General features: G+C 49.3%; 11 protein-coding genes across 11 annotated transcripts in view; 5 read left to right on the top strand and 6 right to left on the bottom strand.

Moving 5' to 3' along the window:
* Positions 1-15: 15 nt before the first annotated feature.
* On the top strand, positions 16-948 carry CNBH3040 (hypothetical protein; the record flags this gene model as incomplete). Its single annotated transcript, XM_768759.1, has 4 exons — positions 16-153; positions 210-370; positions 423-784; positions 845-948. The coding sequence occupies 4 exons, from the start codon at positions 16-18 to the stop codon at positions 946-948; spliced, it is 765 nt and encodes a 254-aa protein (XP_773852.1).
* Positions 949-981: 33 nt separating this feature from the next.
* On the bottom strand, positions 982-2432 carry CNBH3050 (hypothetical protein; the record flags this gene model as incomplete). Its single annotated transcript, XM_768760.1, has 6 exons — positions 982-1688; positions 1756-1861; positions 1939-2089; positions 2147-2219; positions 2278-2357; positions 2428-2432. 6 exons carry the CDS (start codon positions 2430-2432, stop codon positions 982-984), a joined length of 1122 nt encoding a protein of 373 aa, XP_773853.1.
* Positions 2433-3408: 976 nt separating this feature from the next.
* Positions 3409-4119, bottom strand: CNBH3060 (hypothetical protein; the record flags this gene model as incomplete). Its single annotated transcript, XM_768761.1, has 2 exons — positions 3409-3574; positions 3659-4119. The coding sequence occupies 2 exons, from the start codon at positions 4117-4119 to the stop codon at positions 3409-3411; spliced, it is 627 nt and encodes a 208-aa protein (XP_773854.1).
* A 693-nt stretch (positions 4120-4812) lies between these two features.
* Positions 4813-8067, top strand: CNBH3070 (hypothetical protein; the record flags this gene model as incomplete). Its single annotated transcript, XM_768762.1, has 2 exons — positions 4813-5541; positions 5593-8067. 2 exons carry the CDS (start codon positions 4813-4815, stop codon positions 8065-8067), a joined length of 3204 nt encoding a protein of 1067 aa, XP_773855.1.
* Positions 8068-8443: 376 nt separating this feature from the next.
* Positions 8444-11571, bottom strand: CNBH3080 (hypothetical protein; the record flags this gene model as incomplete). Its single annotated transcript, XM_768763.1, has 4 exons — positions 8444-9658; positions 9706-10282; positions 10337-10494; positions 10546-11571. The coding sequence occupies 4 exons, from the start codon at positions 11569-11571 to the stop codon at positions 8444-8446; spliced, it is 2976 nt and encodes a 991-aa protein (XP_773856.1).
* Positions 11572-12637: 1066 nt separating this feature from the next.
* CNBH3090 (hypothetical protein) lies at positions 12638-13460 on the bottom strand (the record flags this gene model as incomplete). Its single annotated transcript, XM_768764.1, has 2 exons — positions 12638-13122; positions 13175-13460. 2 exons carry the CDS (start codon positions 13458-13460, stop codon positions 12638-12640), a joined length of 771 nt encoding a protein of 256 aa, XP_773857.1.
* Positions 13461-14204: 744 nt separating this feature from the next.
* Positions 14205-15013, bottom strand: CNBH3100 (hypothetical protein; the record flags this gene model as incomplete). Its single annotated transcript, XM_768765.1, has 4 exons — positions 14205-14324; positions 14353-14552; positions 14616-14745; positions 14828-15013. The coding sequence occupies 4 exons, from the start codon at positions 15011-15013 to the stop codon at positions 14205-14207; spliced, it is 636 nt and encodes a 211-aa protein (XP_773858.1).
* A 583-nt stretch (positions 15014-15596) lies between these two features.
* On the top strand, positions 15597-17583 carry CNBH3110 (hypothetical protein; the record flags this gene model as incomplete). The annotated part of the gene is made up of 4 exons (XM_768766.1): positions 15597-15689; positions 15751-16443; positions 16499-17191; positions 17266-17583. The coding sequence occupies 4 exons, from the start codon at positions 15597-15599 to the stop codon at positions 17581-17583; spliced, it is 1797 nt and encodes a 598-aa protein (XP_773859.1).
* A 2112-nt stretch (positions 17584-19695) lies between these two features.
* On the top strand, positions 19696-20540 carry CNBH3120 (hypothetical protein; the record flags this gene model as incomplete). The annotated part of the gene is made up of 3 exons (XM_768767.1): positions 19696-19953; positions 20006-20264; positions 20329-20540. The coding sequence occupies 3 exons, from the start codon at positions 19696-19698 to the stop codon at positions 20538-20540; spliced, it is 729 nt and encodes a 242-aa protein (XP_773860.1).
* Positions 20541-21382: 842 nt separating this feature from the next.
* Positions 21383-24106, bottom strand: CNBH3130 (hypothetical protein; the record flags this gene model as incomplete). The annotated part of the gene is made up of 10 exons (XM_768768.1): positions 21383-21524; positions 21584-21709; positions 21765-21863; positions 21919-22275; positions 22326-22623; positions 22675-23146; positions 23199-23413; positions 23688-23728; positions 23801-23859; positions 24002-24106. 10 exons carry the CDS (start codon positions 24104-24106, stop codon positions 21383-21385), a joined length of 1914 nt encoding a protein of 637 aa, XP_773861.1.
* Positions 24107-25051: 945 nt separating this feature from the next.
* Positions 25052-26065, top strand: part of CNBH3140 (hypothetical protein) — a gene marked incomplete at both ends in the record, with an annotated part of 3317 nt that continues 2303 nt past the window's right edge. The window contains 3 exons of the mRNA XM_768769.1: positions 25052-25270; positions 25506-25592; positions 25659-26059. Of these exons, the coding sequence (XP_773862.1) occupies positions 25052-25270; positions 25506-25592; positions 25659-26059 (707 nt within the window). The remainder of the gene's footprint in view (positions 25271-25505; positions 25593-25658; positions 26060-26065) is intronic.

Genomic DNA, 26065 nt, shown 5'->3' on the forward strand with positions numbered 1-26065 from the left:
ATACATACAAACACAATGCTCGGAAACCCACTCAAGACGCTCTTGAACAACACAGCAAGGTTTCTCAACCCCGCCTCAGCATCGTCTTCTCGCGCTATCTCAACCGCTGTGCACTTAGGCGACTTGACTCCCGCAAAGGGCTCGACAAAGACCGTTCGTCTTCGCGATTCTCCGGTCAGCTACATTAGCATACTGATCAATATATGTAGGATACACGTTACGGTAGAGGTCCTGGAAGTCAAAAGGGTGGTACATCTGGACGAGGTCATAAGGGTCAAAAAGCGAGGAATGGCAAGGGCGTGAGATTGGGTTTCGAGGGTGGTCAGACACCGTTGTACCGAAAGATCCCCAAGAGAGGATTTATCAACTTGTCCGTTTAATATATGTTCAAAAATCTATGGTGGTAGCTGATATATTGGTAGCACGTCCAAGACCTACGCTCCCCTTTCCATTGCTACTCTTCAATCATGGATCGCACAGTCCCGCATTTCGCCCGATGAGCCTATAACAATCGGTACCATTGTCCGATCTAACGCTGTGCATGGTCTCTCCAACCTGTCCGGCATCAAACTCCTTGGCGATGCCGATCCTACCCTTCCTCTCCCCCCCTTAAAGCTCGAACTGTCAAGATACTCCAAGAGCGCAGCTCAAACCATCATCAACGCTGGCGGTGAAGTGAAGGCTGTTTACCACAACAACCTGAGTCTAAGGAAAGAATGGTACCCTGAGAAGTTTATGGACAAGGAGATTAAGAGTGCCAAGCCTACAAGGAAAAATGATATCTGTAAGCTTTTCTTCTTGTCACGTTTCCATTTCTCGCTCGCTGACGCTCTACGTGTACAAGTGTATTACACTAACCCCGCTAAGTATGGTTACCTCGCCGAGGAAGTCAAGACTCCTGCTCGAAAGATGACTCCCCAAGAATGGAGCGAAGTAAAGTCTGCGTAAACATTTGTAGTGTAGACAATTTTGCATGTATGCTCAGTATCTCATATCGCGTTCCCTGTCGTTTCTTCTGCCATAATCCCCTCGGTCATGATCCCTATCCCTATCGTCTCTTTGGTTATATGCCCTGTCCCGATCCCTATCATCCTTTCTACGGTCATCATGCCATCTTCGATCATCCTCCCGTCGGTAACCTCGATTTCTGGGTTTTCCTTCAAGCTCTCTTTCTCGGCCAGAGCCCCCGTCACCGTTTCCCCTAGTTCGGTCGAGATCGTTTCCCATCAAATCTTTCACCACATCACCATCCCGCTCTCTTGGACGTTCGTCCCTTTTCTCTCTGTATTCTTCCTCTCTCTCCAATTCCCACTTGCCTTGACGCCAATCATCTCGACCGGCCGCATTTTTTCCACGGCTCCAGAATGAATCTTCTCGATCCTTGCTACGACCATTCCTCTCGTCCCTCTCGCTTTTCACACTCTTCGGACGCTCACTTCCGTTCCCTTCTCTCACGTCCTTCTTTATTCTTTTCTTCTCCTCCTTCACAGCCTTTTTGGCTCTCTTGGCTTCTTTTCGAGCCCGTCTCTCTTCTTTCGTTTCTCCCTCATGTTTACGCTTCTTTCCATCATCATCGTTGCCTTTAATATTCTTGGCTCCCTTCTTCTTCTCCGCGCGGATGAATGCTGCCATAGGGTCTTCTTCGTCAAGATCGTCTTGCTCGCCTTCAGAGGAAGAAGATTCGGAACCTATATCGAAGGTGTTATCAGTCAATATGTTCTAGGGCTGGGTGAAGAGATAAACTTTTCAACTCACCAGACAGAATGGGAGGCATAGCGTTGTAGATAGGTTCCTCTGGCTCTTCATATTCGCCATTCTCATTCCTCTTGCCCTGTTGCCTATAATTTCTTGTATGATCCACCTAAATCGTCCAAATCCAGTCAGCATCTGCCTTACGAACTTTCCCTCTTCTCACAGAGCAACATGATCGCCACTCACTTTAAGCGTACGACCGATAACTTGAGTGCCGTTCATATTGTCAACAGCCAACACTGTGCTCCGTTGATCTTCATACATCAAAAATCCAAAACCGCGGGATTTGCCTGTTTCCTTATCTCGCACGAGATTGACGTCCATAATCTCACCCCACCTAAATGAAACTTAGCAAGACTTATTCCAGCACAGCAACTCATGCAGAAAGACGTACTGAGAGAAGATCGTGATGAGGTCACCCTCAGTCAATTCGAATGGCAACCCGCCCACATAGATATACGCCGAATCTTTATGTTTCCATATCATCAGAAAAAAACCATGCGCATCCTGCGAAAGAATACTCACCCTTGTATTCGTCGTGCCAAGAGCCTTTTACTCCAAGTTCGAGTTCACGCTCGTTAATCCGATTGATCTCGCGAATAGTACTAGTTTGGGAGGGAATAATTATTAGTTAAACGAGCTAAGCAACCTCTTCAGGCATATGGTCTAACTTACTTCATGGTAGATTTCGGACCGATAGTCAGAAGTAAAGAAAAAAATGAATTCCTCAAGTATATTTTGTTGTTGTTGCGGGCATGGAGTGACCATCTGACGACAGAAAGATGGTGTAACGCACTGAGATCAGGACAACAGACGGTCGAGCGACAAAGCTGTAACTGGCCTGGCCGGCAACTTGAAACATGTCAATTTTTTGACAGGTTTGGGGAAACTCCCATACAAAATTTGCTTCCGTTGAACATGTTTGACCGGCCGGAAGCAAATTTTGTATGGGAATTTCCGCAAACTTGACAAAAATTGACATGTTTGAAAGTTGCCGGCCAGGCCCGTAGTAGTCAATTCTTTTTAGTGAGGGTAGTCGAGTCTTCGGGATGCGTCCGGATTTTGTCCCAACGGTCAATATCAGGCTCACTTTGGGGACTTTTGGATTAGGAACCCCCAAAGTAGACCAGTAGGCTCGACACAAGCCCCTCGACGGACATTGGCTCGTCTCCGACGTAATCCCAACGACATCCATCTTCTCTTTTTTATCATTTTGCTAATCTTTCACAAAGTCTTCCTTCACCAATTTCGGGTGTCGTGGATTGGCACCGTTATTACTACCTTCTAAAGAGTATATCAGTCTAGATACGCACATAATCCACCCCCCATTTCACATAACATCTTAACAGAGTTTGGGTCGCTCTAGTCATCGCCTTCTACCAGCGTTCATTCACTATTATGAGAGGGAGTGCAGGGAGTTTTAAACTTCAAATGGAGTGAAATAACCAGACATCTCGAAGTTGCTTTACCCTGTGCTTGAGTTGCATATCAACTCGCGTCTGTGAAAAAAAGTTGTAAAGAAGCTCGCTGTCTTTCTCGATCCTCAGTAGCTGTCTATTAGTACGTCTGCTGAAGTATATGACAGCAACATGATGAACAGACATGGAAATTCCGAAACCCCATGCATATTGCCTTCTCGTGCAATCACCAACACAACTACCAGAACTCCTTCCTCTTCTGCCTGACTTCCCTAGCCAACCTTTTCCTGTAACCCCATTTAGCTTTGTGCTCAGCAAATTCTTCGACCTTGGCAGATGCTTGTTCTCGTGATTGAGGAGCGACACGAGATATGAGACGTTGCTGTTCAGGGGCGATCTGCAAACTGGATAAGGAACAAGAATTAGCAATTAACTCCATTTCAAGGAGCGAGAATTCGCAAGCAATTCCTGCGGATGAATGAACTTACCTCTCGCCAATCTCCCTTCTGGACAAACCCTGCCCCCTTAAATCCCTCATTTTCTGCACAAGCTCTCCACTCCAGTCAACCTTGCCTCCGTACCATCTCCTTTCACCTAAAGCCATGGCAGCCTCTTCTCCGCTCAGCCTCACGCTCTCCCCAGCTGTCCACCTGAACAAATCAGGGACGGCACCGTTGGTGTAGCTAGGTGCAGAAGGAGGAGGAGAATGGTGGAAAGTTAGTCCGCTATCAGGAAGGGCAGTGACAGTGGTGAGGACTGAAGGAGTACCGAGGTTGGGCGGGACAGGGTGGGAAGTACCGGAGGTGGGGAGAGGTTGCTTGGGGTTGTGGGGAGAAGGGAGGACCGGCATTCGAGGAGGTCGAGCCCGATGGAGGACACCTCGAGTGGATCCGATGGAAGGGATGTTGCTTCGGGCGAGAACAATACGGGAAGACGAGGCGAAAGACATGCTAGTGAAGATGTTTTGATTCGAGGAAAAAAATTGTGCGGATCGTGGCAGTAGATGAGAGAAGGGGGATGTTTTAAGAGACTTTTCGACCCAACTGTAGGGAATATAGGCTTTAGAATGCGCTTTTTGCGATTATAGGACGAATCGGCGATGAGCGACCAGGTCGAAACTTGTCTACCTGATAACTTTTGCGGGTGAATGTCCACGGTCGGCGAATCAGTCTCACTCCTTGCGGCATCCTCCACTTGCCTCCACCTGGCTATCATAATAACTAAATAGCACAAACACCAGGACAAGGTGCGCGGGTTCCCTGAAAAAGTCATTTTTGACTTCCGAGATATCACGACCGACATGCACTCTCAAAGCTTCCCTCAGCCCAGTGGTGACTAGCATTTTAACAACTATTGGTCCAAACGGTCTGGAGCATCATGCCTCGGCTACGCATGGTCATTGCGGTAGCGAGAAGCACTGATGGATTGTTATGTCCCTTACTCAAATCTTCTCTCTCTTCTTTTCATTCATCCGACCGCTAACCCTCCCATCTGGTATCATTGGCTTGTCTTGACGACGGTCTTTTCTCCTACATACCCAGCCATCATCGCTAGACGACCGGCACTACATTCTCTTCTATAATCCTCGCCCTGGTGGCTACCTCTCCCCCGTTGACAGCACACTCATTCTATCTTTACCACCATGAAGATCCAGTCAAAGGCTGCCTCACTCCTTCTTCTTCCCCTCCTTGTTACCTCATCGCTGGCGGCGCCAAATGTGAGGAGACACAAACCCCTCTTTAGGAAAATCTATGGGAAGAGAGATAACGGGACAGAGACGGCGGAAGTGATAAACAACAGTACGGCTAATGTGACGGAGACGGTTACGGTCAGTGCTACAGAGTCATCCTCTGTCACTCCTGTAGCCTCATCAAACTCCACTGCATCCTCAAATGCCGCTTTCACCGGTTCTTACTCCTCTTCTTTTGCCTCATCCTCCACCTACTCTTCTTCTATTCCTGCCCCTTCAAATTCCACCGACACTTCATCAATCCCTGTCAACACCACCGACAACTCTACAAACACCGCTTCAGGTTTCGACACCCAGCAAGCTAATCCTGCCAATCTTTCATCTAACGCGATCTCTTCACTCCTACAGAGCACAGTGGCGTTCGCGACCTACACCTATTCAGTGTACAAGCCCGAAACCGTCACTCAGACTGAGTACCACACCCAGCATTCCACAGAGGTTGTCGTCTCGACTTCAACTTCTGTGTCTGGGGCTCAACCTACAAGTAGCGGAAACGATGATGAGAGTGAGGCGGAAAGTTATTGGGATCAAATTCAAGCCGCGGCGAAGAGTTATGCGGAACACATGACGGGGTCTTCTTTGCCCACTATGACTTTGGAAGTTGTTCTTGAGCCTACCCAGGTAAGTTTATTCATTTTGCTTTGTGAGCAATACTGACTGAAAACCATGTAGGAAGCTGATGGTTCTTGGGAGTACATCATCCATATTGGTGCAGATGGTACAGCGACAGCTTCCCCCACTTGGGTCTCTTCAACAGCAGCCGCTACTTTGTCTCCATCAGGCAGTTCGTCTGGCGGCTCCGCCGATGATCGTTACTCCTCTACTCCTATCACCACTAGTGCCGACTTGAGCGGAGCCTCCGCAGCTACCTCAAGCTACTCCAATCCTTACCTGCAAAGCGCTACCAACCTTCGAGCTCCTGCAGCTACATCCACTTCCTCTTCATCTGAGTCAACCTCAACGAGCTCATCGAGCGATGAATCATCCTCTTCCAGCGCCGATGCATCCTCTTCAGACTCTTCATCCTCTGATTCCTCAGACTCTTCGTCTTCTTCGTCGAGTTCTGAGGACTCTGGATCTATGTCAAGCGGTACGACTTCCTCGAGCGCGGACGAATCAGTTGATACGTCAACAGACGGTTCTTCTACCGCCTCAAGCTCTGCGGGTGCGGCTAGTGCGAGCGCGACGTCAAATCCTTATGCTGTTCCAGGACACGGCTCTTCCCATTTCGGGTCGAATTCTAATTCAGACGACAGGGGCTCTAGTTCCAGCTCTGGCTCCGGCTCAAGCAACAATGACAATCCCTTGAGCTCTGACCAATCGTCATCGTCTTCTTCAGCGGCTGAAAGCACCTCTACCTCCAACCCTTACAGCGTTCCCGGCCACTCTTCTTCTAGCTATGGTGGTTCCTCCAGTTCCGGTTCAGAAGGATCAGGCGACAGCAGTGCTTCTAGTGGGAGCGAAAGCTCAGAGGGCACCACTTCTAGCCCTGATGCTCAAGCGACATCCACTGATTATAACGGCGACGCGGGTTTGGACGAAGAGACTCAGGCTACGTCTACTTCCTCTAATGTTGAAGGTCAGACTACGGCTTCAGCCACTTCCGTTCCATTCCCACCTTGGTACGGTGGCGTTGGCTCTGATCCCGATGATCCATCAACTTCTTCCAACGTGACCTTGCCTGGCAACTCTACCATCCCAGAAAATTCTACCTACCCTATCAACTCTACCTACCCCGATAACTCTACTATCATTGCCAACGGTTCGCTCCCTACCAACTCTTCAAACTCATCCATTCCCCTTCCTTGGACGAATGATACCAACTCTTCAGTCCCTGGCAACTACTCCAATGTTACCGTGCCTGCTGAGGGTGCGAATGCCACGGCTACTTCGTTAACTGGGTGGATGAACGCGACAGCTACTTCTTTATCGACTAATGCCGCAGAGACGGCATCTGCAACGTTAACTTTGGTGAACGGCTCTGTGGCAATGCCTACGGCGACAACGACGGAGAGTGTTAGCGCAGTTGCCAATGCGAACGTGAGCGCTATTCAGTCGGAGATTGCTATCCCTTCATCTTCTGCCATTGTGAGCGTGGAAGAACCCACCAGTGCGTCTGCGAGCGCGACGACGACAGCGAGCGAAACTTGGAGTGTGAGCCCGGACGAGAGCGTTTCCAGCACCCAATCTGAAGCAGAGACAGAGACGATGCCTGTTACATCTTCTTTTACGGCGTTCAGCTCTTCAGTGACGACGAGGGAGGCTGAAGGTACCATCTCATCATATGAATCGGTTCTTCCTACCTCCACAGACAGTTCTTCCTCGTCCAATTTCGCTTCTGTCGCTTCTTCAACCGAGACCAACTCTTCCACACCCACCATTACCTCCGCCGACTCGAGCTCAACTCCTGCGCCAACAATCACTTCCGCCTCCTCGGTAGCTGAGAATGAGGATGGTATGGAGACAGACTACGTTACTTCCTGGACAACAGTTGACTACACCATGACTCGCAGTCCTAACTCTACTGCCATCGCCACCGCTACCGCCGCCGCCTCTTCTGACGCCAACGCGACCGCAAGCCAAAGTACTGACCCTGCCACCGTCTCGTCAGAGAGTCTCGCGTCTTCATCCTCCAAAGGAGCTGAGACTGAGACGGCGTCAGAGGTCGAGGGTAGTACTCCGGTGAGCGCGAGCGTTAGTGTTAGTGCGACAGAGTCGGCGTCTGTCACTGAGTCTGCCGTGGGCAACTTTGCTCACCCGGTCGTCATTTCATCTTCCGCTTCCTCAACTATGAGCGTCGCTGAGAGTCAATTCGAGTCTTCGTCTTCAACCGAATCCGCTTCATCATTTGCAACCTCCAGTGCCATCTCAGCTTCCTCCGAGATTGTGGCCACGCCCACGTCATACTCTTCGTCTTATGAAAGCATTTCCGAACCTTCTTCAGCTTCTTCCTCAGAGTCTTTCACAGCGACGTCAACCGCATCTGCAGAGGGTGCTTCCGAGACTAGTGGGGCGGATGAAGATGGAGAGGGTGACGACTGCGACGAGGATGGAGAAGGGAGTGATTTGACCGAGCGAGATGATGAGTATGAAGAGGTGTGGGTTGATGAGGATGAGATTGAAGAGGGATGGGAGATTTTGGTTTAGGGATTGGGTGAATTGAAGATCTGAAATTGAAAGGGAATATTGTTGATATAGTACACGTACTCGTAGCATGGTAATACAGTCAACGGACGTTTCTTTAATGCGCTAGATAGAAATGAATGGCTCTGGCAGTCTAACCCATAGCAACTCTTCAAAGATCGCGTCCTGAAGAACAACGAGCAGCAGCTGTCACGAAGACGCATGATTTGCAAGCTGGTATTGACAAGGGCGAGACATAAAAACCCGATTTTCCATTCATTGCCGTTCTTTCCTTGTCGCTGAATCGCACATTTACCCAATATGCAGAATCACAAATTATACAAATCTAAAATACAATAAGTATGATTTGAAGATACGGATGCAGTAAATGAATTCGAAGCTAGATGTTGAAAGGCACATTTGGGTCTGCCTGCCAGTCGAATGTACTCCCAGTCACTTGCTCCCAGAATGTTGCTCCCCGATGCGCATTAGGCGTCCCAACGCCACCGCTTCCACTCCCTGCGCCGTTATATCCATCCTGTCCCTGTCCTTGCACATACTGCTGCCCATTCTGGCTGACCATCCGTGATAGCTGCCCTTGCCAGCTGGATGACGAAGGCCTCGAACCGTCACCATTAGAGTTGGGTGTCAATTGACCAGAGGGCAGGAATTGCTGTCCGGTTCTTGCCACTGGCGCAGAGCCTCCAGAAGCGCTACCATTGCCAGCTCCATCCATGCCAAAGTTGAAGTTATTCCAAAAATTGGAAGCGCCCCCGCTAAAGCCTTGCAACAACTCTAATCCGTCAAAGGTGACTCCTCCAAGGTCGAATACCATATCATAAGTAGGCATTGGCTCAGTAAACTGGAGTGAAGCCTGAGACGTTATCGGCGTGGTCATAGGATACACTGAATAATATGCTTGGGGGTTTTGAGCCGGTTCATCCTCATTCGAAGCTGTGCGAGTGTCAGAAAGTTCAAACACACGTTGTCTCTTCTCTGGTGGAGAAACAGAGTGAGACGGCCACTGATTCTCAGCGTGCTGCGGGATAGGCGAGTCGGTTGACGGTCGAGACTGATGGTTTTGGGAAGGATGTAGCATCTGCCTCTCTCTGTCCTTGTCCTTATGCGCAGATGACTTGCGCTTTTTGTCTGATGACTTTGAAACCATCACTTCTTTCGCACGACTGGCCACATCGTTTAACAATTCCTTCAACTTTTTTGACCCAGGCCAAACAGGTTCCAAAGCCTGTAAGCACTTCCTACAAGCCTCCACCTGCGAACCGACCGCTTCGATGACCACTTCATCTCTCGCTTGGATCTCACATAACAGCAGGATGACTGCTGACGACCACAAGTATTGACAATACATTGCAAGATGATGAGAGGGTGGTACGAGGGTGCGAGATTGAGAGGCGATGTGGATGACAGATCTGGCAGCGTCGACGCAATGAGCGAGCGACTGAGAAGAGGGGGGAGGTTTAGGTCGAGGATAATCGGGTGATGAGGGCAAGAAGTTTCGGTGAAGGGTGACGAGAACAGTAAAGTAAGAGTTGGATAAAATGGCGGAAAGAAGGGATACCGAATGCGTTTCTGAAGGATCTTTGTATTTTGAAGGCTATTACTAGTCAGCTACCCATGAATACAGTGCATGTGACAACTTACCACGTCGTTTGCTAACCAATCTCTAAGTAACTTGTCTAATTTATTGATCGCATTCTGCTGCTGTACCGCCCACGAAGGATCACTCACCGACCTTCCATTTGAAGGCCGATAGAGCAGATGCACAACTCGCCCAGCAATCTTGCAGAGCTTTGTGAGCGCGATGAACCCACTCATTGTCGAAGCCTCGGGCTCTTTCTCGAATTCAGGCGGTAAAGCTTGCAGGTTCTCCATCGCCATCTTCTCCAGCACGGCATCGTCAACCTCCAGCGGGTATGCTACATCCACATCAAGATCATCCACACCCAGCGGCCGGCCGAGAGAAATTGACATCATCCTCTCCAAACCGTAGATGGCCCACCAACATCGTGAACGCAGCTGTTTTTCTGCAAACGATAAGGGAAGCCGGGCGGTTGATCGATGTAAACCCAAGTCTTGAGCTACACGGATAGCCTGTCCGGCAAGAAGCCATGACATGGGCATAGCATTTACACTTGCTTGGAATGCAGCGAGAAGAGTAAGGCATTGGACCTGGTGGATGTTGACGTCTTTTAAAGTGGTGTAATGTAAGATTTGAGCTCTGAAGCAGAAGCATTATTATCCCGCATCTCTCCGCAAGCTTAGCAGCACTTACCTCTCATACCAGATTACACCGGCCTCTGCCTCACCAGGCAAGACAGTCTCATGATCATCATCATCACCTTCAGCCTTAGCCATTTCTCTCCTCCACGCTCTTGATGTGACAATTACTCTTTCACCCAGGGCAAATATGGCAAACACGACTGAAATAAACTAGACACACCGTCAACGTGGCGACTGTTTGGCTCCAAGCGAATGACTCACTCCACCGCCCCACGAGAGATTACCTCTGGCCCTTGCCTCCATCAGCGCCCGGAAATCTCTTCTAAATTCGTGTTCCAAAAGGACAGGTAAGCAAGGATGCACCTCTTGAAAGAAAGCATCGACCATTTCCAGTGACTTCTCTGCAGAAGGATACTGCACCTCATCAACAGGAGGTAAGGCTTTGACGACACCTGAACCAGCCACTGGACCAAAATAAGGATTTGATTCTCGAGTAGGAGTAGACGCGATGTTTGACGGTGTGCGATCCCTGGAAATGGCTGCATCCATTTGGGTTGTAGATGATTGCGTACGAGAAGGCAATGGTCGACCACTTGCTAATTGCCGACCAGAGAAGGAGTCAAGAAGAGAAAGTGTATTCGACGAACCTATCCATCGATAGTTTCCCCTATCATCTTGTGTGATCTGACCAGCATCTTCACTGTCTGAAGCAGGTTGCATCGCGCTATCCTCGGGAATCTCATCCTCTCCTTCTTCGACGTCTTCATTCATCTCTTGAGCTGGTGTTTCAGTCCTTCTGGCCGGTACCGGAGGAAGCGGCATAGGCATCGGCTTTCCGCTATGCGTACTCGCCTCGAAAGTTTCGAGTAAAGGCATCAATCTCGCCTGCACCATCTCAAGACTTTGTACCCTTGTTTCCAAATTCGCCACATATTGTCTGCTGTACGCAGCTCTATCTCTAGTCGGGGGATAAATGCACTCGGCACCAGATTGAAGACATTGTTGACAAGGTCCTAGGTTCGCCCCGGGATTTTCCAGAGAAGTCGGAGATGCTGGCAAAGTGATACTCGAACTGGGAAGGGGTGGTCCAGGAAGGCATTTCACCTTCTTGTTCCGGCAGTTCCGGCAAGCCGAGAAAGCCCTTACCGCCGTTGCCGAGCTTTGATCGGGAGTGCCATTCGAGGAAGATGGTCGTTTTTGCTTTGCCTTTTTGCCGGAAGACGAAGATGAGGCATGCTTCGGGGGCGGCGGTGGTGGAGAATTATGGGCCTCGTAGGGCACTGACATCGTGTCTGGGTCTAGACGATTGAATAAGAGGCCCCTTGACGGACCAAAAGGTGCTGGGAGTCGTGGGAGTCGTGGTCGCTAAATCCGTTCAGTATGTGTCTGTAAAAGGAATTATTTGTTGAAGGGATGTCAGCAAACAACTATTGAGAAGACAGATGCGGATTTGAATACGTTGAAAGGATCACTGTTCGTTATTGTTTTCTGAATAGTCTTCGTCGCCGTGCAGTGGTTCCCGTACGCTACGCGACGCATCAACACCTTCTGCGCGAAATCTTATCTTCTGTCACTTACGTACGTATGCTGTTTATTTTGACATCACCACTCATCCTGTCTTTACATCAATGGCCATATATCCAAGTCTCGCCCCCCAACCCCATACGATCTACTGTCTCATTCGCAGATGAGCCACTGACGTCCGACGAGGCGTAGAGAAGAAAGAAGCATATAGGCACTTAAGCACTGAAAGCATCCCCCTTTCCATCAATGCGTGATTATTTGGTGACTGTGACGATTCTTCCTGCCACCTATCATCCATCTGTCCTTTATGTGTTACCTACCGCAGCCACAGACCACAATTAATTACAATCGACTTCATCAACAAGGCCTCTACAGGCGAAATAGAACGGAATACAATATTACAAGCGTCGCTTCAACACACAGCTAGCAGTGCTTCTATGGCGAACAACTGCTTCCTACTATACCATGTTCATTAAGTCCAACATCACCAAGATCAACATCGCTACCTTCTCTCGCTGTGAGAGCGCGTTGTATCCTTTTCGTCACCCGTTTGAGTGTGGTCGTCAGGGATAAACCTGGTCATCAAGGCAAGTGGCAGGTATATGAACAAGAGACCCCCCCCACCGGCAGATCACTGAGCACTGATGCTGATGCGCACGCGCCCTACCGATCGTTTCACGTGCTTCCATCATCTTATCAGTAGCATCATAGCATCACTAGCGTATAGTACAAGTACATAACCAACACGTTGATAGTCTGTGCTCTCATACAAATTGATTTAAATGATACTATCAAGAATACAATATCGTCCGTCTTCAAAATGTTTTACTTATACGCCCAACGCGACCGCCGCGTAGCTCTTGTGCTTTTCCTCCTTTGTGACGACTGTTTTCTTAGTATTCTTATCGTCCTTATTCTTCGGCCCGAGTTCCAAGTGAGCCATATCCTCCTCCATCTCCATCTCCCCCAGTACGATCACGTCTTCTTCACCATCACTACACATATTCTCATCTCTCTCCTCTACTTGCTCCGCACGGCTCAATGCAGAGATATGTTCCCAATCATCATCTCCATGATCATCTTCATCTTCTCCATCTGAATCTGACCGAGTGGCCAGAAGAGCTGGGGTGGTGGGAGTGTTGGACAACGCGCGAGAGGTGGAATCGGGATGAGTGGATGTTGATTTGGTAGTGGTGAGTAGGCTGATGGGTTTAGGCACCAGGTCGTCAGGAGCGTTGGGGATTTCGCCTTCGGACAGTGCGATGACTTGAGGATTGGTGACAAAATCAAAACCAAGAGTGGTTGCTGTCGTAGCTATAATCATATTAGCAAAACACCCTCGATATGACATTATAACAGGACATACCCCTCTTTCCCCTCCTATCCCTGCCATCCATGATAAGCCGCTCTAAACCAACGTCCCTCTTCCCCTCGACACTCCTACTCAACTCTTTCGCCTCCCTGCCCATCGACCCACTCAACTTCATCGGAACGCTTTTTGGACCGACCTCTGGCAGTAATGCCATCTCGGCACGCCAGTCGGCAGTATTCTGCGGGGTGGCGGAAAGTGATTTGCGAGGCACGGCAGTGCCGGGACGGGTAGGCCGCTGACGGTGGCGGGGGTTAGGGATGGGACGGGATGGGATGGGCATCGTTTCGAGGATGGATGTGTATATAGGTGGGAATAGGGACGAGAAGATATGGATGGATGAGGTATATAAAATGTAGGGACGCGATGTCCACTTGCGCAGACACGTGTGATAGGGGACCCGCGGGGTGGCGAGTCGAGGTGGCGGAGGGTACACAGAGAAGGCGGTGATGGGGATGAACTTGCAAAGTTGGGGTGTTGGCAATACTAATTGTAGCTCCAGTGAGTGGCACTTGACTCTGCAAACTATAAAAACAGAGCGAACACTATACGACAATTCGAGTCAAAGGCGATATAGCTTCTTGGACGGACAATGGACAGGCCACTCAGCCAGGGCGACGCGCCTCTTATCTCGGCCAGATGCACGCCCCGGGGGCGTAAATAAACAAAGCACCCTGAAGATGACGTCGCATCCTTCCTTTATCAGTGCGGTGTCCCGAACACATGATTTAACGCCGGGGGCAGTTTGCAGTGGCCCCCTCACGGCCCGGGAAAGCGGAAGGTTCGTTATTCAGTGGACAAAAGGAAGACATGTCTCTTGAAAGACGGCGGACGTCCTTGGAATAGAGTAATCTATAGAAAGGGAGAGCTTAGATTCAATGGTATTCATCCAATCAAAAGCTGATCTACATAATTGCTTCTCGCCATGCTACAGATTTCCCCAAAATTCTCCCAAATCCCCCTTTCGACCATCCACCGACTAATTCCCCCATTACGCCCTGTATAGATGAAAGCCTTCAGCGCCCCTCTATTCCTCATGTTTTGATTGAGCTTTCTTAAGAGCAAGGATATGCTCGTTGATATAGCCACGCGCTTGCAGTTCTTTCAGAGAAGCGTATTTGGCACCGTTAATCTTGCCCAGGCAAATCTGTATCATATGATGACAATAAGCATACTTTCATCTTCCATCGAAAGGAATTTACATCTGATCCACAAGCACAGTCAAAGCCTTGTGCCATATCCCACTCTGTGCTGGGGTAGAAAAACTCGAGAGAGTCTCCCTTCTTTATGCCCTTGGAAGTAGCATATACGGCCCATTCATTAGGTCGAAGGGGGGGCAAGTGGACTTCTGTCGTTGGGGAGCAAGAATGATTCACTTTGAAATGGTACGGTGTTAATACCGGTAAAAAATCCCGACTGCAAGGACGAGCGAACATACTGAATAAGAGGTCAGAGTTGAGCTCGAGGTGATCTCTTGGGCCCGGCCCGAATTGAACCGAAGAGTAGGCCTTTTCGGGAGCAAGGGATATGTTGGTGAGGGGAGTTATCAACTCGTTGGGAGCGAAATCCTAAGAACCCAGGACGAAAGTCAGCTTCATTCCTTCCACTCAATTTCAAAAGCATATCCCTCTCCCTCAGGAAAATACTCACCCGCACAGCAACAAGTCGACTCGCATAATCTTCTTCTAACCCTTTACTAGCAGTGAACTCGACGCGGAACAAGTCAGGATGCGTAGGCTGGTACGTCTTGCCCCCGAAAGTGTTGGAAAGAGTGGGCTTGATCCATGCTTGTTCGGGTTCAGGAGGGAGAGCAGGGTTAATGGTCGCAGTGGGCATGGCGGATGGGATTGGGCTAGGTTGTGATGGGCGTCTTATGGAGGGACAATATATCGACAAAACGACTGTTTATTAAATAGAGAAGCAAACGAACAAGGTAGCAGCTAGCCAGAAACAACAGACGATCGCGAGTCATCCCGTTGCATGTCTATTGCTATTAGCCTTTCGGCTGCGGGCCATCCGGAAGAAAGGAGTGTTCTCATAGCCGGTACCGCTGCCGGAAAGGATGAAGTAGATGATGAGATCTGGCGAATCAGAGGGCATAGAAGGAGGAGTGAGTCACCAGTTGTGAGGCTGATTTGAGAGTGTGAACCTGATATCCAAGAAGGTGAGGTGGAGGTTAGTCGGCGGCGGCCGATACGCGCTCGCGTCTTTATTAATTAGTACACCTTTACGTATTAATACGTCGTCGTTGACTTTTCCAGCGAGGCTTCGTTCCAACGATCAAATTCAACACAGTAGCCAGCGCCATAAATCATAATCTCAAAGATATCCAAACATTTGAAAGGTAAAGGAAGGCGCTAGAAAAGATATGGTTTCGTCATAGCGTCCGATTTTCGCCATAATAAGCTACCGAATTGCAATGGGAGATTACAAGTTGGCCAAAGAGGCTTTTGTCTCAGGTAACCCAGGTGCTTCTATTTGGAGTATCAATGCCGTCAGCCTGGTGGCTCTGGTATGTAGCTCGTCCTTCAATGGGTTCTGTCATTAGGAAATGCTTATAATTGGGATCGCAGGCGACGTATGCTCTCTGGATAGCCTTATCACCTTACATCCGTCATGGACTCTTGAACAACTACCTGATCTGTGTTCTCCCCCTACTACTCGGGGTGACCATCTTCTCAACTTCTCCCCTCGTTTTCGCCTCTTTTTTGTCCATTATCTCGCTCTTTTTCATTGCGAAATCTCAAAAACGCTTCAACTTTCCTAGGTCACCCGAAAAGCCAAAAGGTCAATGGCTTGACGAATCAGACTCGGATGAGGAACCAGCGGAACCTGCTTCTGCAGCTGGATCTGCCGCAGTGTCACCAGCAAAGCTTCTACCTTCCCAAGTGGCATTCGCTTCGGGATCTCTATTATCTACCGATCCTACAATATCCCCGATGTCGCCGAGTAGTTCTTCAAGTTCAGGGCATGAAGACCCTTTGGGAATTATGGGCGTTAACAGACGGAGGTCACCATTAGAAGGCGTTTCGCTTGATGTTCCATCGCATATCGACTCCAAGGTCAGAATATCCCCTGTCCCCTCCTTGAGGCTTAAAAAGTCTAGGGCGACGAAGGTGCAAGGGGTAGAAGAAAAGGGAAGATTACCGTTTTTGACAGTATACCGAGCGCATATGATGCTCATGACTGTCATCTGCATCTTGGCGGTAGATTTTGAAGTGTTTCCTAGATGGCAGGGCAAATGCGAGGATTTTGGCACCAGTCTGGTAAGCTTTCTTTCAGTCAGGAAAAGTCTAGTGTTCACCACTCTACTCGCCGTAGATGGACGTGGGTGTCGGGTCATTCGTCTTTTCCCTCGGTCTCGTCTCCACAAAATCTCTTTCTCCCCCACCTCCACCCCCTACGCCCACTTCGCCCGCTCTCAACTCTCACATCATTCCCCTCACCCCTTCCCCGTTAAGTTTCATCCTCATCTCGCTCCGAAAATCCGTCCCCGTCCTCGTCCTCGGCTTTATACGGTTGATTATGGTCAAGGGATCTGATTATCCTGAGCATGTCACGGAATATGGCGTGCACTGGAATTTCTTCTTCACCCTCGCATTGGTGCCTGTGCTTGCCGTCGGCGTTCGACCATTGACACAGTGGCTTCGCTGGAGTGTGCTTGGGGTAATCATCTCTTTGTTGCATCAGTTGTGCTTAACATACTATCTTCAACCCATCATCTTTTCATTCGGCCGATCAGGTATCTTTCTAGCAAACAAGGAAGGTTTCTCCTCTCTTCCTGGCTATCTCTCCATATTTTTGATTGGCTTGTCCATTGGAGATCATGTTTTAAGGCTCAGTTTACCACCAAGAAGAGAGAGGGTCGTGTCAGAAACGATTGAAGAGCACGAGCAGAGTCATTTTGAGAGAAAAAAATTGGATCTGATTATGGAGTTGATTGGATATAGCTTAGGCTGGTGGGCACTGCTAGGAGGCTGGATTTGGGCCGGCGGGGAGGTATCCAGGCGCTTGGTAAGTGAACGTGCCTGGAAAGTGAACGTGCACGTCTTCGGTAATATTGTACCTATACTGATCCCTGCATAAAGGCCAACGCTCCTTATGTATTTTGGGTAGCGGCATACAATACCACCTTTCTCCTCGGCTATCTCCTCCTTACCCACATCATTCCATCTTCCATCTCTTCCCAAACATCGCCATCGATCTTGGTACCTCGCTTGCTCGACGCTATGAATAAAAACGGCCTCGCGGTATTTTTGGCGGCCAATTTGCTTACAGGGCTGGTGAATGTGAGCATGGAGACAATGTATGCTCCGGCGTGGTTGTCAATGGGGGTGTTGATGTTGTATAGCTTGGCAGTCAGTTGTGTGGGGTGGGTACTGAAAGGACGAAGTATCAAGATATAGCGTTAAGCGTGTACCATGCAAGATACTGGTATCTTGGTTCAATTCACTGCCTACATCCTTTTCAGACTTGTAGCTCTACCAAACATTCTCAGTCCATCTTACATTTCATCAAATTGTTTCAACAAATGGGTGATCGCTTGGTCATTTCGAAAATGAGTTATATATGGCCGCGCGCCCTGAACCCCAAAGCTCGTTGTCGGAAGTGGCTTTTAGAAAAATATGATTTTAAATGTCCTTTGTTTGTAATGACTGGAGCTCGTAAAACTTGATATCCACTGCCTCCCTCTGGTCCAACCAAACGGCGCTGTAAGGACTTTATAAGGAATTTTGCTTTAAAAGAGCAACCCGATCGTATGATCAAGAAAAGAAGTAATAACGCATGATGTATGCTGCAGGGATTTCGATATATATACTAGACAGTAAATGTTGTAAGGTGTCTATGAATGCATGAAGAAAGAAAGAAACTATTATAGAATCTGGAAGAAAATCAACCACGCAACTCCCACGCCACAAACAGTCTCTCTCGGAATTCCGTATCCCAGGCTCCCATCTTCTCGCCCATCCAACAGTAAAAGGGGTCTGGGCATACATCGTGCCGAAGAACAAAAAGGAATATGCACGATCGAGCAGAGGCGATGGTGACAGAGAGATCGTCACTGGGCTGAAGATAAGTTTTCTTCTGGTCGAAGCGCCATGAGTACCCGCTGTGGCACATAGCGGAGACAGGGAAGAGGTTTCGACCCAGCTGGGGGGCGTAGAGTACGTCAATAAGTATAATCTGCTGTTTTCCCCAGCCCCCATAATCGTAATGAAATAACCGTGCCAATTTCGGCGGCAAACGTAGTGGTTCCTTCTTGCGCTGTCATTACCGCAATCAGTTCAGGAAGAACGCGCATCCTCGAGAAGGCACGGCGGTCCTTGAACATGTGTTGCGTGGCCCCACTGTCGACCATTACCGCGTTGTTTGGCGTTGCTGGAATGCTTCTTTGTGTGAGCAGCGATACTGACATCGAGGTCAGGGCCGTCGATAGGCTTTCGACATGAATTGATGACCGTTTCAGTCACGGTTGGGACCGCTTACGTAGCTGGAGGAGATAAAACCGAACTTCCTTTACCCTTTTTCCATTTGCTTACGCCGTTCCCGCTTAGGATCATATCTTTCACACTGAAATGAAGCACGTTCGCTTTCCATGAGACCATTTAACTGTTCTTCAAACCATTTCTCCCTATCTTCCTCTACAGCCTCCGACGCCTTAACAGATGCGATATTGTGGAGGACTTTGAATGAATGGGGCCATTTTTCTGCGGTTATAGTGACACTTCAAACATGAGCCTATGAAGGCCTTATAATGCTCACATCCAACCAAGGTCAACAGCTGCAGGTCGGTCTGCTACTACATCAGCCAGGATGACCCTAATTAAGCTGCCTGTCCAAAACCCAAATCAGAGCATGCGCGCATGTGCTGATTAGATAGGACTAACCATGTGGGTACTTGGGAGTTCAGAGGACTCGCATGCCGGACAGTAAGCTAACGGTGCGATGTCCTTGAAGGAAAGCAGACCTAACCCGCCTTTCATACCCATAGACCATGTCACTCTCCCCCACTGAGTCTTTACACAAGGGAGTCGGAAGCTTATGAAGGTTTTTGGCTCTGGGCGCAGTTGGTCATGGTGTAATGCCCACAAAAGGTTCCAGTGTAAAGGCGATCTCAGCTGAGGAGGGACGTTGGCCAGAGGAAGAGTAATCGAACCCATGGAATAATGGCCAATTTTTGCGTGACCAGTTTGAAAGTTGCCGGACAGGCCCTAAAGCTAATCCACATTACAACTCTTCCTCTCCTCGATCCTCCTATCTCGTACGTAATACCCAACTCTTGTACCGAACGTCCGCCCTCCCGCAGCATTATACAACGTTCGATTTGTCACACTTTTTTAGGCGGATGTCTTATGACTTGCTTGTGACAGTATCCTACGCATTGTCAGTACGCCCAATTGGGTATATAATATATCTGTACTACCTACCCATCTGGTTTCCTTCAGTAGTCACAAGTCACGGTAATAGACTGCCTTTTCAGCAAAGAAAGAAGCTCCAGCCCAAACAAGACCAGCATCATGTTTTCCACTACTGCTGCTCGCACTGACCAACCGGATCCAAATGCAAATCCTATTATTGCTCCCCCCCACATCCATGCACTTCTTGATCGACTCCATGAGCTCTCCACTGTCCAAGAAGAGGCAGCCACCGCCCAAGTTATCGATGCTGAGGATTTTGACAATTTTATGAGGGACAAATTTATTGCTTTGGATCAAGACAAGTGTTGGTACATGTATCAGCATTGCCTGGCATCTGGAGCAAGAAACGTTGTTGAAGTCAGTATCACCTCCCTCCACATCCATGTGAAAGCAGATACATGCTGACAAGAAGAGACAGGCTGGTACCAGTTTTGGCGTTAGTACCATCTACCTTGCATTGGCGGTAGCACACAACGCTGCTCTCACGGGCAAACCAGGCCAAGTCATCGCTACTGAGAATGAACCGAGCAAAGCCCTACAAGCTCGCAAGAACTGGAAGGAGGCTGGGGATGAGGTGCTCCAAGTGATTGACCTCAGGGAAGGTGACCTGCTTGAGACTTTAAAGGTAGATATACCCAAGGAAGGAATTGATTTATTGCTGTTGGATAGTACGTCGCATCCCTACGTCCTCACATTTTCTGCAGCTCACGCTCCCCCTCTTGGCACCCATAGTTTGGGCGCCCATGGCTTTTCCAACCCTCAAACTCGTCGAGCCCCACCTCCGTCCTGGAGCTACGATCCTCATTGATAACCTAAAAGGTGCTGCTTCCAGATACAAGGAGTTAATCGAGTATCTTCACGATCCGCAAAACGGGTACACTAATATGGTATTGCCTTTCTCTCGAGGGCTTGGGATGAGTATTTATACCGGGAGGAAGGTGTGATGTGAAGAAGAACAATGGAAGATAATAATAGTTAGTTAATACATTTGAGTTGTATTGCAAGAACAGTATCGCTTTTTTGTACGTAGCAAGGTCCAAAGCACGCATGACGAGCAGATGAAACTGTCAGTGGAAGATCCGATCAGCTTTCGCTTACGCGACGCGTTTCTCTTCATTCTCCGGCCCTTTTCTACATCTTTATCTCCTTAACATCGTCATGAAAGAAGCAGCTCTACAACCCCTGCTGAACCTGTATCAATCAGGTCCCAATTTGCTCTCCTTTTCCGTAACTGGTGTCAAAATACCCATGCAAATCATACATCCTCTGTAGATCAATAGAAATAAGTACCTGAAACCCTTTCGCAAGGTCCTCGGCTTCGGCTCTGATGATTCAATTTCGACGTGCGTCGTCCCCACCCTTCCTTTTATCTAGTCCAACTCTCAAATTCATAGTTCATCAGATCTGGGCATGGTTAAAAAAGGAAGTCTGCATCCGGATTTCACCTTTTATTTAGTAGGTGGAAGGCCTACATGGTCCGATACTGAGTGTCGTGCCCCGCTCATATCACGTGTGCTTCACCGATACGTTTTGAACGCACTAGTAATTGCCTTAAAATGCTCATGCATGTACCCGATATCCATCGTATCCGTATAGCGTACATGTCCCCATCTGAAATAGTGGGTACCAATAAAAAAACCGTCTACCCTCTTCCCAGACCCTATACACCCCATCCTCCATGTCTCCCTCCTCTCCCTGTTTCTCTCTCCACACCTTTCGCCAGTTGCAACACTTCTCCCCGATCATTCCTTTTCCTTTCTTCCCATATTCTTCCCGAAGACTGCATTTAATAAGTTCGCTTGAAAGGAGGAACGGGCTTGCACTCAGCCTCGTCAAGAGTGTTGGCAATAACGCCTCGGTATTTGAGCTCGACGTCGGGGGAGTTGGGATCATGCTGGAAGGAAAGGGTGTGCTTCATCCACTCCTCGCTAGAGATTATATATTAGCATGGGCTTGCAATAGAGCTACTGAGATCAACGTGACTCACTCGTTACGCTCGGGGTAGTCCTCTCGGGCGTGGGCACCTCGAGACTCCTTCCTAGCAGCAGCTGAAACGACAGTCTGCATGGCGTTCTGCATAATGTTCCTAAGCTCGAGGGTCTCAATGAGGTCGCTGTTCAAACTATTAGTACATGTGATGTGAGAATAGCAGATGGAAGATGACGCACGAGTTCCAGATCATACTCCTGTCCTTGATACCGACCTGGTCGTAAGACTTGTAGACTTCCCTCATCTTAGCAACACCCTCGTCCAAAGATTGTTGAGTTCTATAAAGACTTGTCAGCGACTGCGCTATTTCCTCAGGAAGGCACAGCTACTTACCGGAAGACGGCGGCGTCGGTCTGCATTGTCTTCTGCATGTTCAACCTGATCTGGGAAGTAGGCAAAGGACCGCTAGCATTCCTAATCTTGTCAAGATCCTCAATAGACTCCTTGCCAAGCTCGGGGTTCATAGGCTTATGAGGAGTGTTGGGGGCAAGAGTTTCTTTAATGTGGTTTGCGCAAGCACGGCCAAAGACGACAATGTCGAGCAAGGAGTTGGCACCGAGTCGGTTAGCACCGTGGACAGAGACACAGGCGGCTTCGCCGGCGGCATAAAGACCGGGAACGACCTTGTCGTTGCCTTGCTCATCGATGGTGAGGACTTCGCCGGTGTATTTAGTGGGAATACCGCCCATGCTGTGGGCCTTGTCAGTGAATTCCAAGGGCGTTCAAAAGGGATGGCTCACTTATAATGGACAGTAGGCAAAACTGGGATAGGCTCCTTGGTAACATCGACACCGGCAAAGATAGCAGCGGTCTCAGAGATACCAGGCAATCGTTCGTGCAAGACTTCGGCAGGCAAGTGACTGAGTTGGAGGAAGATGTGGTCCTTCTCGGGGCCGACACCTCGACCTTCTCGGATTTCGAGGGTCATGGATCGGGAGACGACATCTCGAGAAGCAAGGTCCTTGGCGGTGGGGGCGTATCGCTCCATGAATCGCTCACCCTCAGAGTTGACGAGGTAACCACCCTCACCTCGAGAACCTATCTGATGTTAGAACATTGTACAAGATTGTTGTCAAGACTTTAACTTACCCTCAGTGATAAGACAACCTGCGCCGTAAATACCAGTAGGGTGGAACTGAACAAACTCCAAATCTTGCAAAGGCAAACCAGCCCTCACGGCCATCGCGTTACCGTCACCGGAACAGGTGTGGGCAGAAGTACAGGAGAAATACGCTCGGCCGTAACCACCTGTAGCCAAGACAGTCTTGTGGCTTCGGAATCTGTGTAGGGTACCGTCCTCCATGTTAATAGCAAGCACACCAACACACTCGCCATCCTGCATGAGAAGGTCGAGAGCAAAGTACTCGATGAAGAAGTTGGTATTATGTCGGAGAGATTGACCGTACAAGGTGTGGAGAATGGCGTGACCAGTTCGGTCGGCGGCGGCAGCACATCGGTAGGCCTGACCACCCTTACCGTACTTGAGAGACTGACCACCGAAAGCTCGCTGGTAGATCTTGCCCTCCTTGGTCCGGGAGAAGGGCACACCGTAGTGTTCAAGCTACGAGCAGTTTAGCAAGATCTTTTGCTGCTAACATCGCCTAGAAACTCACTTCGATAACAGTGTGAGGGGCCTCCCTACACATGTAGTGGATAGCATCCTGGTCACCTAACCAATCAGAACCCTTGACAGTGTCGTACATGTGCCATCTCCAGTCGTCCTCCGTCATGTTACCGAGAGCAGCGTTGACACCACCCTGAGCGGCGACAGTGTGGGATCGAGTGGGGAAAAGCTTGGTGATACAGGCGGTCTTGAGTCCACCCTCGGCTGTGAGAATGAAGTTAGTAAGGTCATGTAATCAATGTCTCTCCGCAAGTCGAAACGATTTGCCCAGGCTGCAACCGAGATTTATGGGGAGTTTTTGAGCAGAGTTGTGAATTATGCACATGTTGCAATCACGATCGCCTGATGCCCAGAGGAACCCAATCCGTCTCTCTAAATCCACAACAACTAGTTCAAGGTTACACCACGGACACATCCGTTGACCGCATCACGTTTGCGGGCTTCAAACTTTTTCCATCGACAGGAGAGAGTCACTCACCAAGACCGAAAGCAGCTCGCAAACCGGCACCACCAGCACCGCTAATCACCTGTCAGCCTTCCAACCCCGACTTGCACGTAAGGTGGCCGTGAAGACGACGGGAAACGACTTACACAACTACAGCGTCAAACTCGTGGTCGATGATTGGGTATCCCTTTTTCTGGCCGAAGTTCTACTTTCCGCGTGAGCTACATCGTTCTTCCTGCTTTCCTTGCGCTTCCTTTTTCCTTCCATGCTATCTCCCGCCGTTTCCCAGCGCCAGTAAGTGGCGGAGGAGACGGGTGCTGTCAATCGATGTTTTGGGCATGACTTACGGGAGCTTCTGTAGCGCGGGCTGTCTGGGAAGCGACGACATAGTTCCTTGCGAAGTTGTTGCGGAGGGGGCGGGCGAGGGCCCTTGTACGAGAGAGGGCGAGCATGGCGAGTGGTGAGCGGGGGAGAGGGGGAGTGCTGACTGGGATTCTCTTACAAAGAGCTACGTATAGAGCGAAAGTGGAGTACAGAATAGCAGCCCGCCAATTGTGCCTCCGGATTCACCCGACATTTAATCCCGACACGCGCCGACAAACACCTTGACCAATCACAGGTTAAGCACCAGTCAGCAACCACTGCCGCAGTTAGTACAGCGACATATGCATACGTCTGAAGACCCTCGTACGAAAGTGTGCATTATATCAAATTGACACAGTAACTAGCGTGTGCACACTTATTAGTCTCCAACTCAGTTCGAGAAAACTTGGACAAACCCGGTCTGGGGGATTGAAAGACGAAAAAAGGAAATTCTTCATACAACTCATAACCACTCTTCGGATTAAGACGCGTCTCATACCCGGGCGGCAATGGCTAAACACCTGTAAAGTAAAAATCGTCTGTAAAATAAACGATTTCCAATGATTAGTAGCGTTCGACCAACACATCGCCTTCAAACTGACCGAATTACATAACTGACCCCTCTCTCTGAACGACGAACGAGATTAAGCATAAACGCACAAAAAGCAGTCAGGTCCTCGTTACATGGTGACGGAATGAAGTCATCTATCTGAGACCAAAATCGGTCATGTCCGCCGGTCGGTGCGCCACTGGCGGTCAAACGCCGAGTCCCCGTGGTTGAGACGGGATCAAATGGGACTTAGTGAAAATCCGATAGGCGAACCCAACAGCTGGGCGAGAGCTGCTGGAGCTGGCCCAAGTCCCGAAGTGTCATACTCTAAGTCCTTCCTATAAAGTTCATGTTTAGGAAGAGAATTCTTTATCTTTCTTCTTTTTCAATCCATTTGTACACAGTCCCAGCCCACAGTTATTCCTGTACTTTTCAGACCAACCAGCGCCCTTCTACTCTCCTCAAACGCGTACATTCGCTCGCTATGTCCTTCCCGCCAGTGCAGCCCGCCGACAATGGCATGGCGGTCGTTGCTCCCAATCTCGAGTCTAACCCTACCACTGTTGCGTCCCACGCCCCACAAATTGCTGTCAAGGATGAAAATGATAGTATGAGCGAGGATGAGCAGCCTTTGGCGAAAAGCAAAGCGAATGGAGCGAGGAAGAGAGTCGAAAACAGCAGTGACGAGGAAGAGAAACCTCTCGTGAGTTTGTCGTAACCTGGTTTTTACGCTTCAGGTGTCAAAAACCAATGTGTCATGTGCGTAAAAGACGTTATTCGAGACCCACCGGACTTGTGATGATATCATCCCATGTCGGTCAACGTTTTGGTGTATCACTCAACTATGGCGCTATGGCGGCGGCGAGCAGCTACCCAGAAGAAGGGGTTGTCTATGATGTGTCCTATGCTTATGGACATTGTACTGACGAATATTGTAGAGCAAAAAGCCCAGAGCCAATGGTGTCAACAAGAAAAGGGTCGTCGCCAGCAGTGATGAAGAAAGCGATGTTTCACCTCCTGCTAAGGTGAGACGCGTTTCGACCCACGCATTTCCGACCAGAATGTTGCTGACGCGCCGTTTCGACATCCAGAGGCCTGTTTCCAAGCAATCCAAACCTGCCACCCCCGATTCTGAATCTGATGACGATCAACCTCTCGCCAAGAAGGCTAACGGACTGGCCGCATCCAAACGTCAGGCTAAAAAAGCGGAGGAATTATCAGAAGAAAGCTCGGAGGAAGAAAAGCCTCTTGCGAAGGTTGCCAAGAGGGTATCAGCAAAGAAGATGAAGAGCGAGACTGAGGACTCTGAGGAAGACCGTCCTCTTGCAAAGAAGAAGGCTCCTGTTAAGCGTGCTCCAGCAAAGAAATCGGCGAAGAAGGAACCTAGTGAGAGTGAAGAGGATGAGAAGCCTTTAGCGAAGAACGCTAGAGGGAAGGCCAAGGCGGCGACGGTGAAGGAAGAGAAAGGTAAGAAGACAAAGAAGGAGAAAGAGTGGGT

The sequence above is a fragment of the Cryptococcus neoformans genome, chromosome 8 (assembly GCF_000149385.1).
Source record: "Cryptococcus neoformans var. neoformans B-3501A chromosome 8, whole genome shotgun sequence".
Lineage (NCBI taxonomy): Eukaryota > Fungi > Basidiomycota > Tremellomycetes > Tremellales > Cryptococcaceae > Cryptococcus > Cryptococcus deneoformans.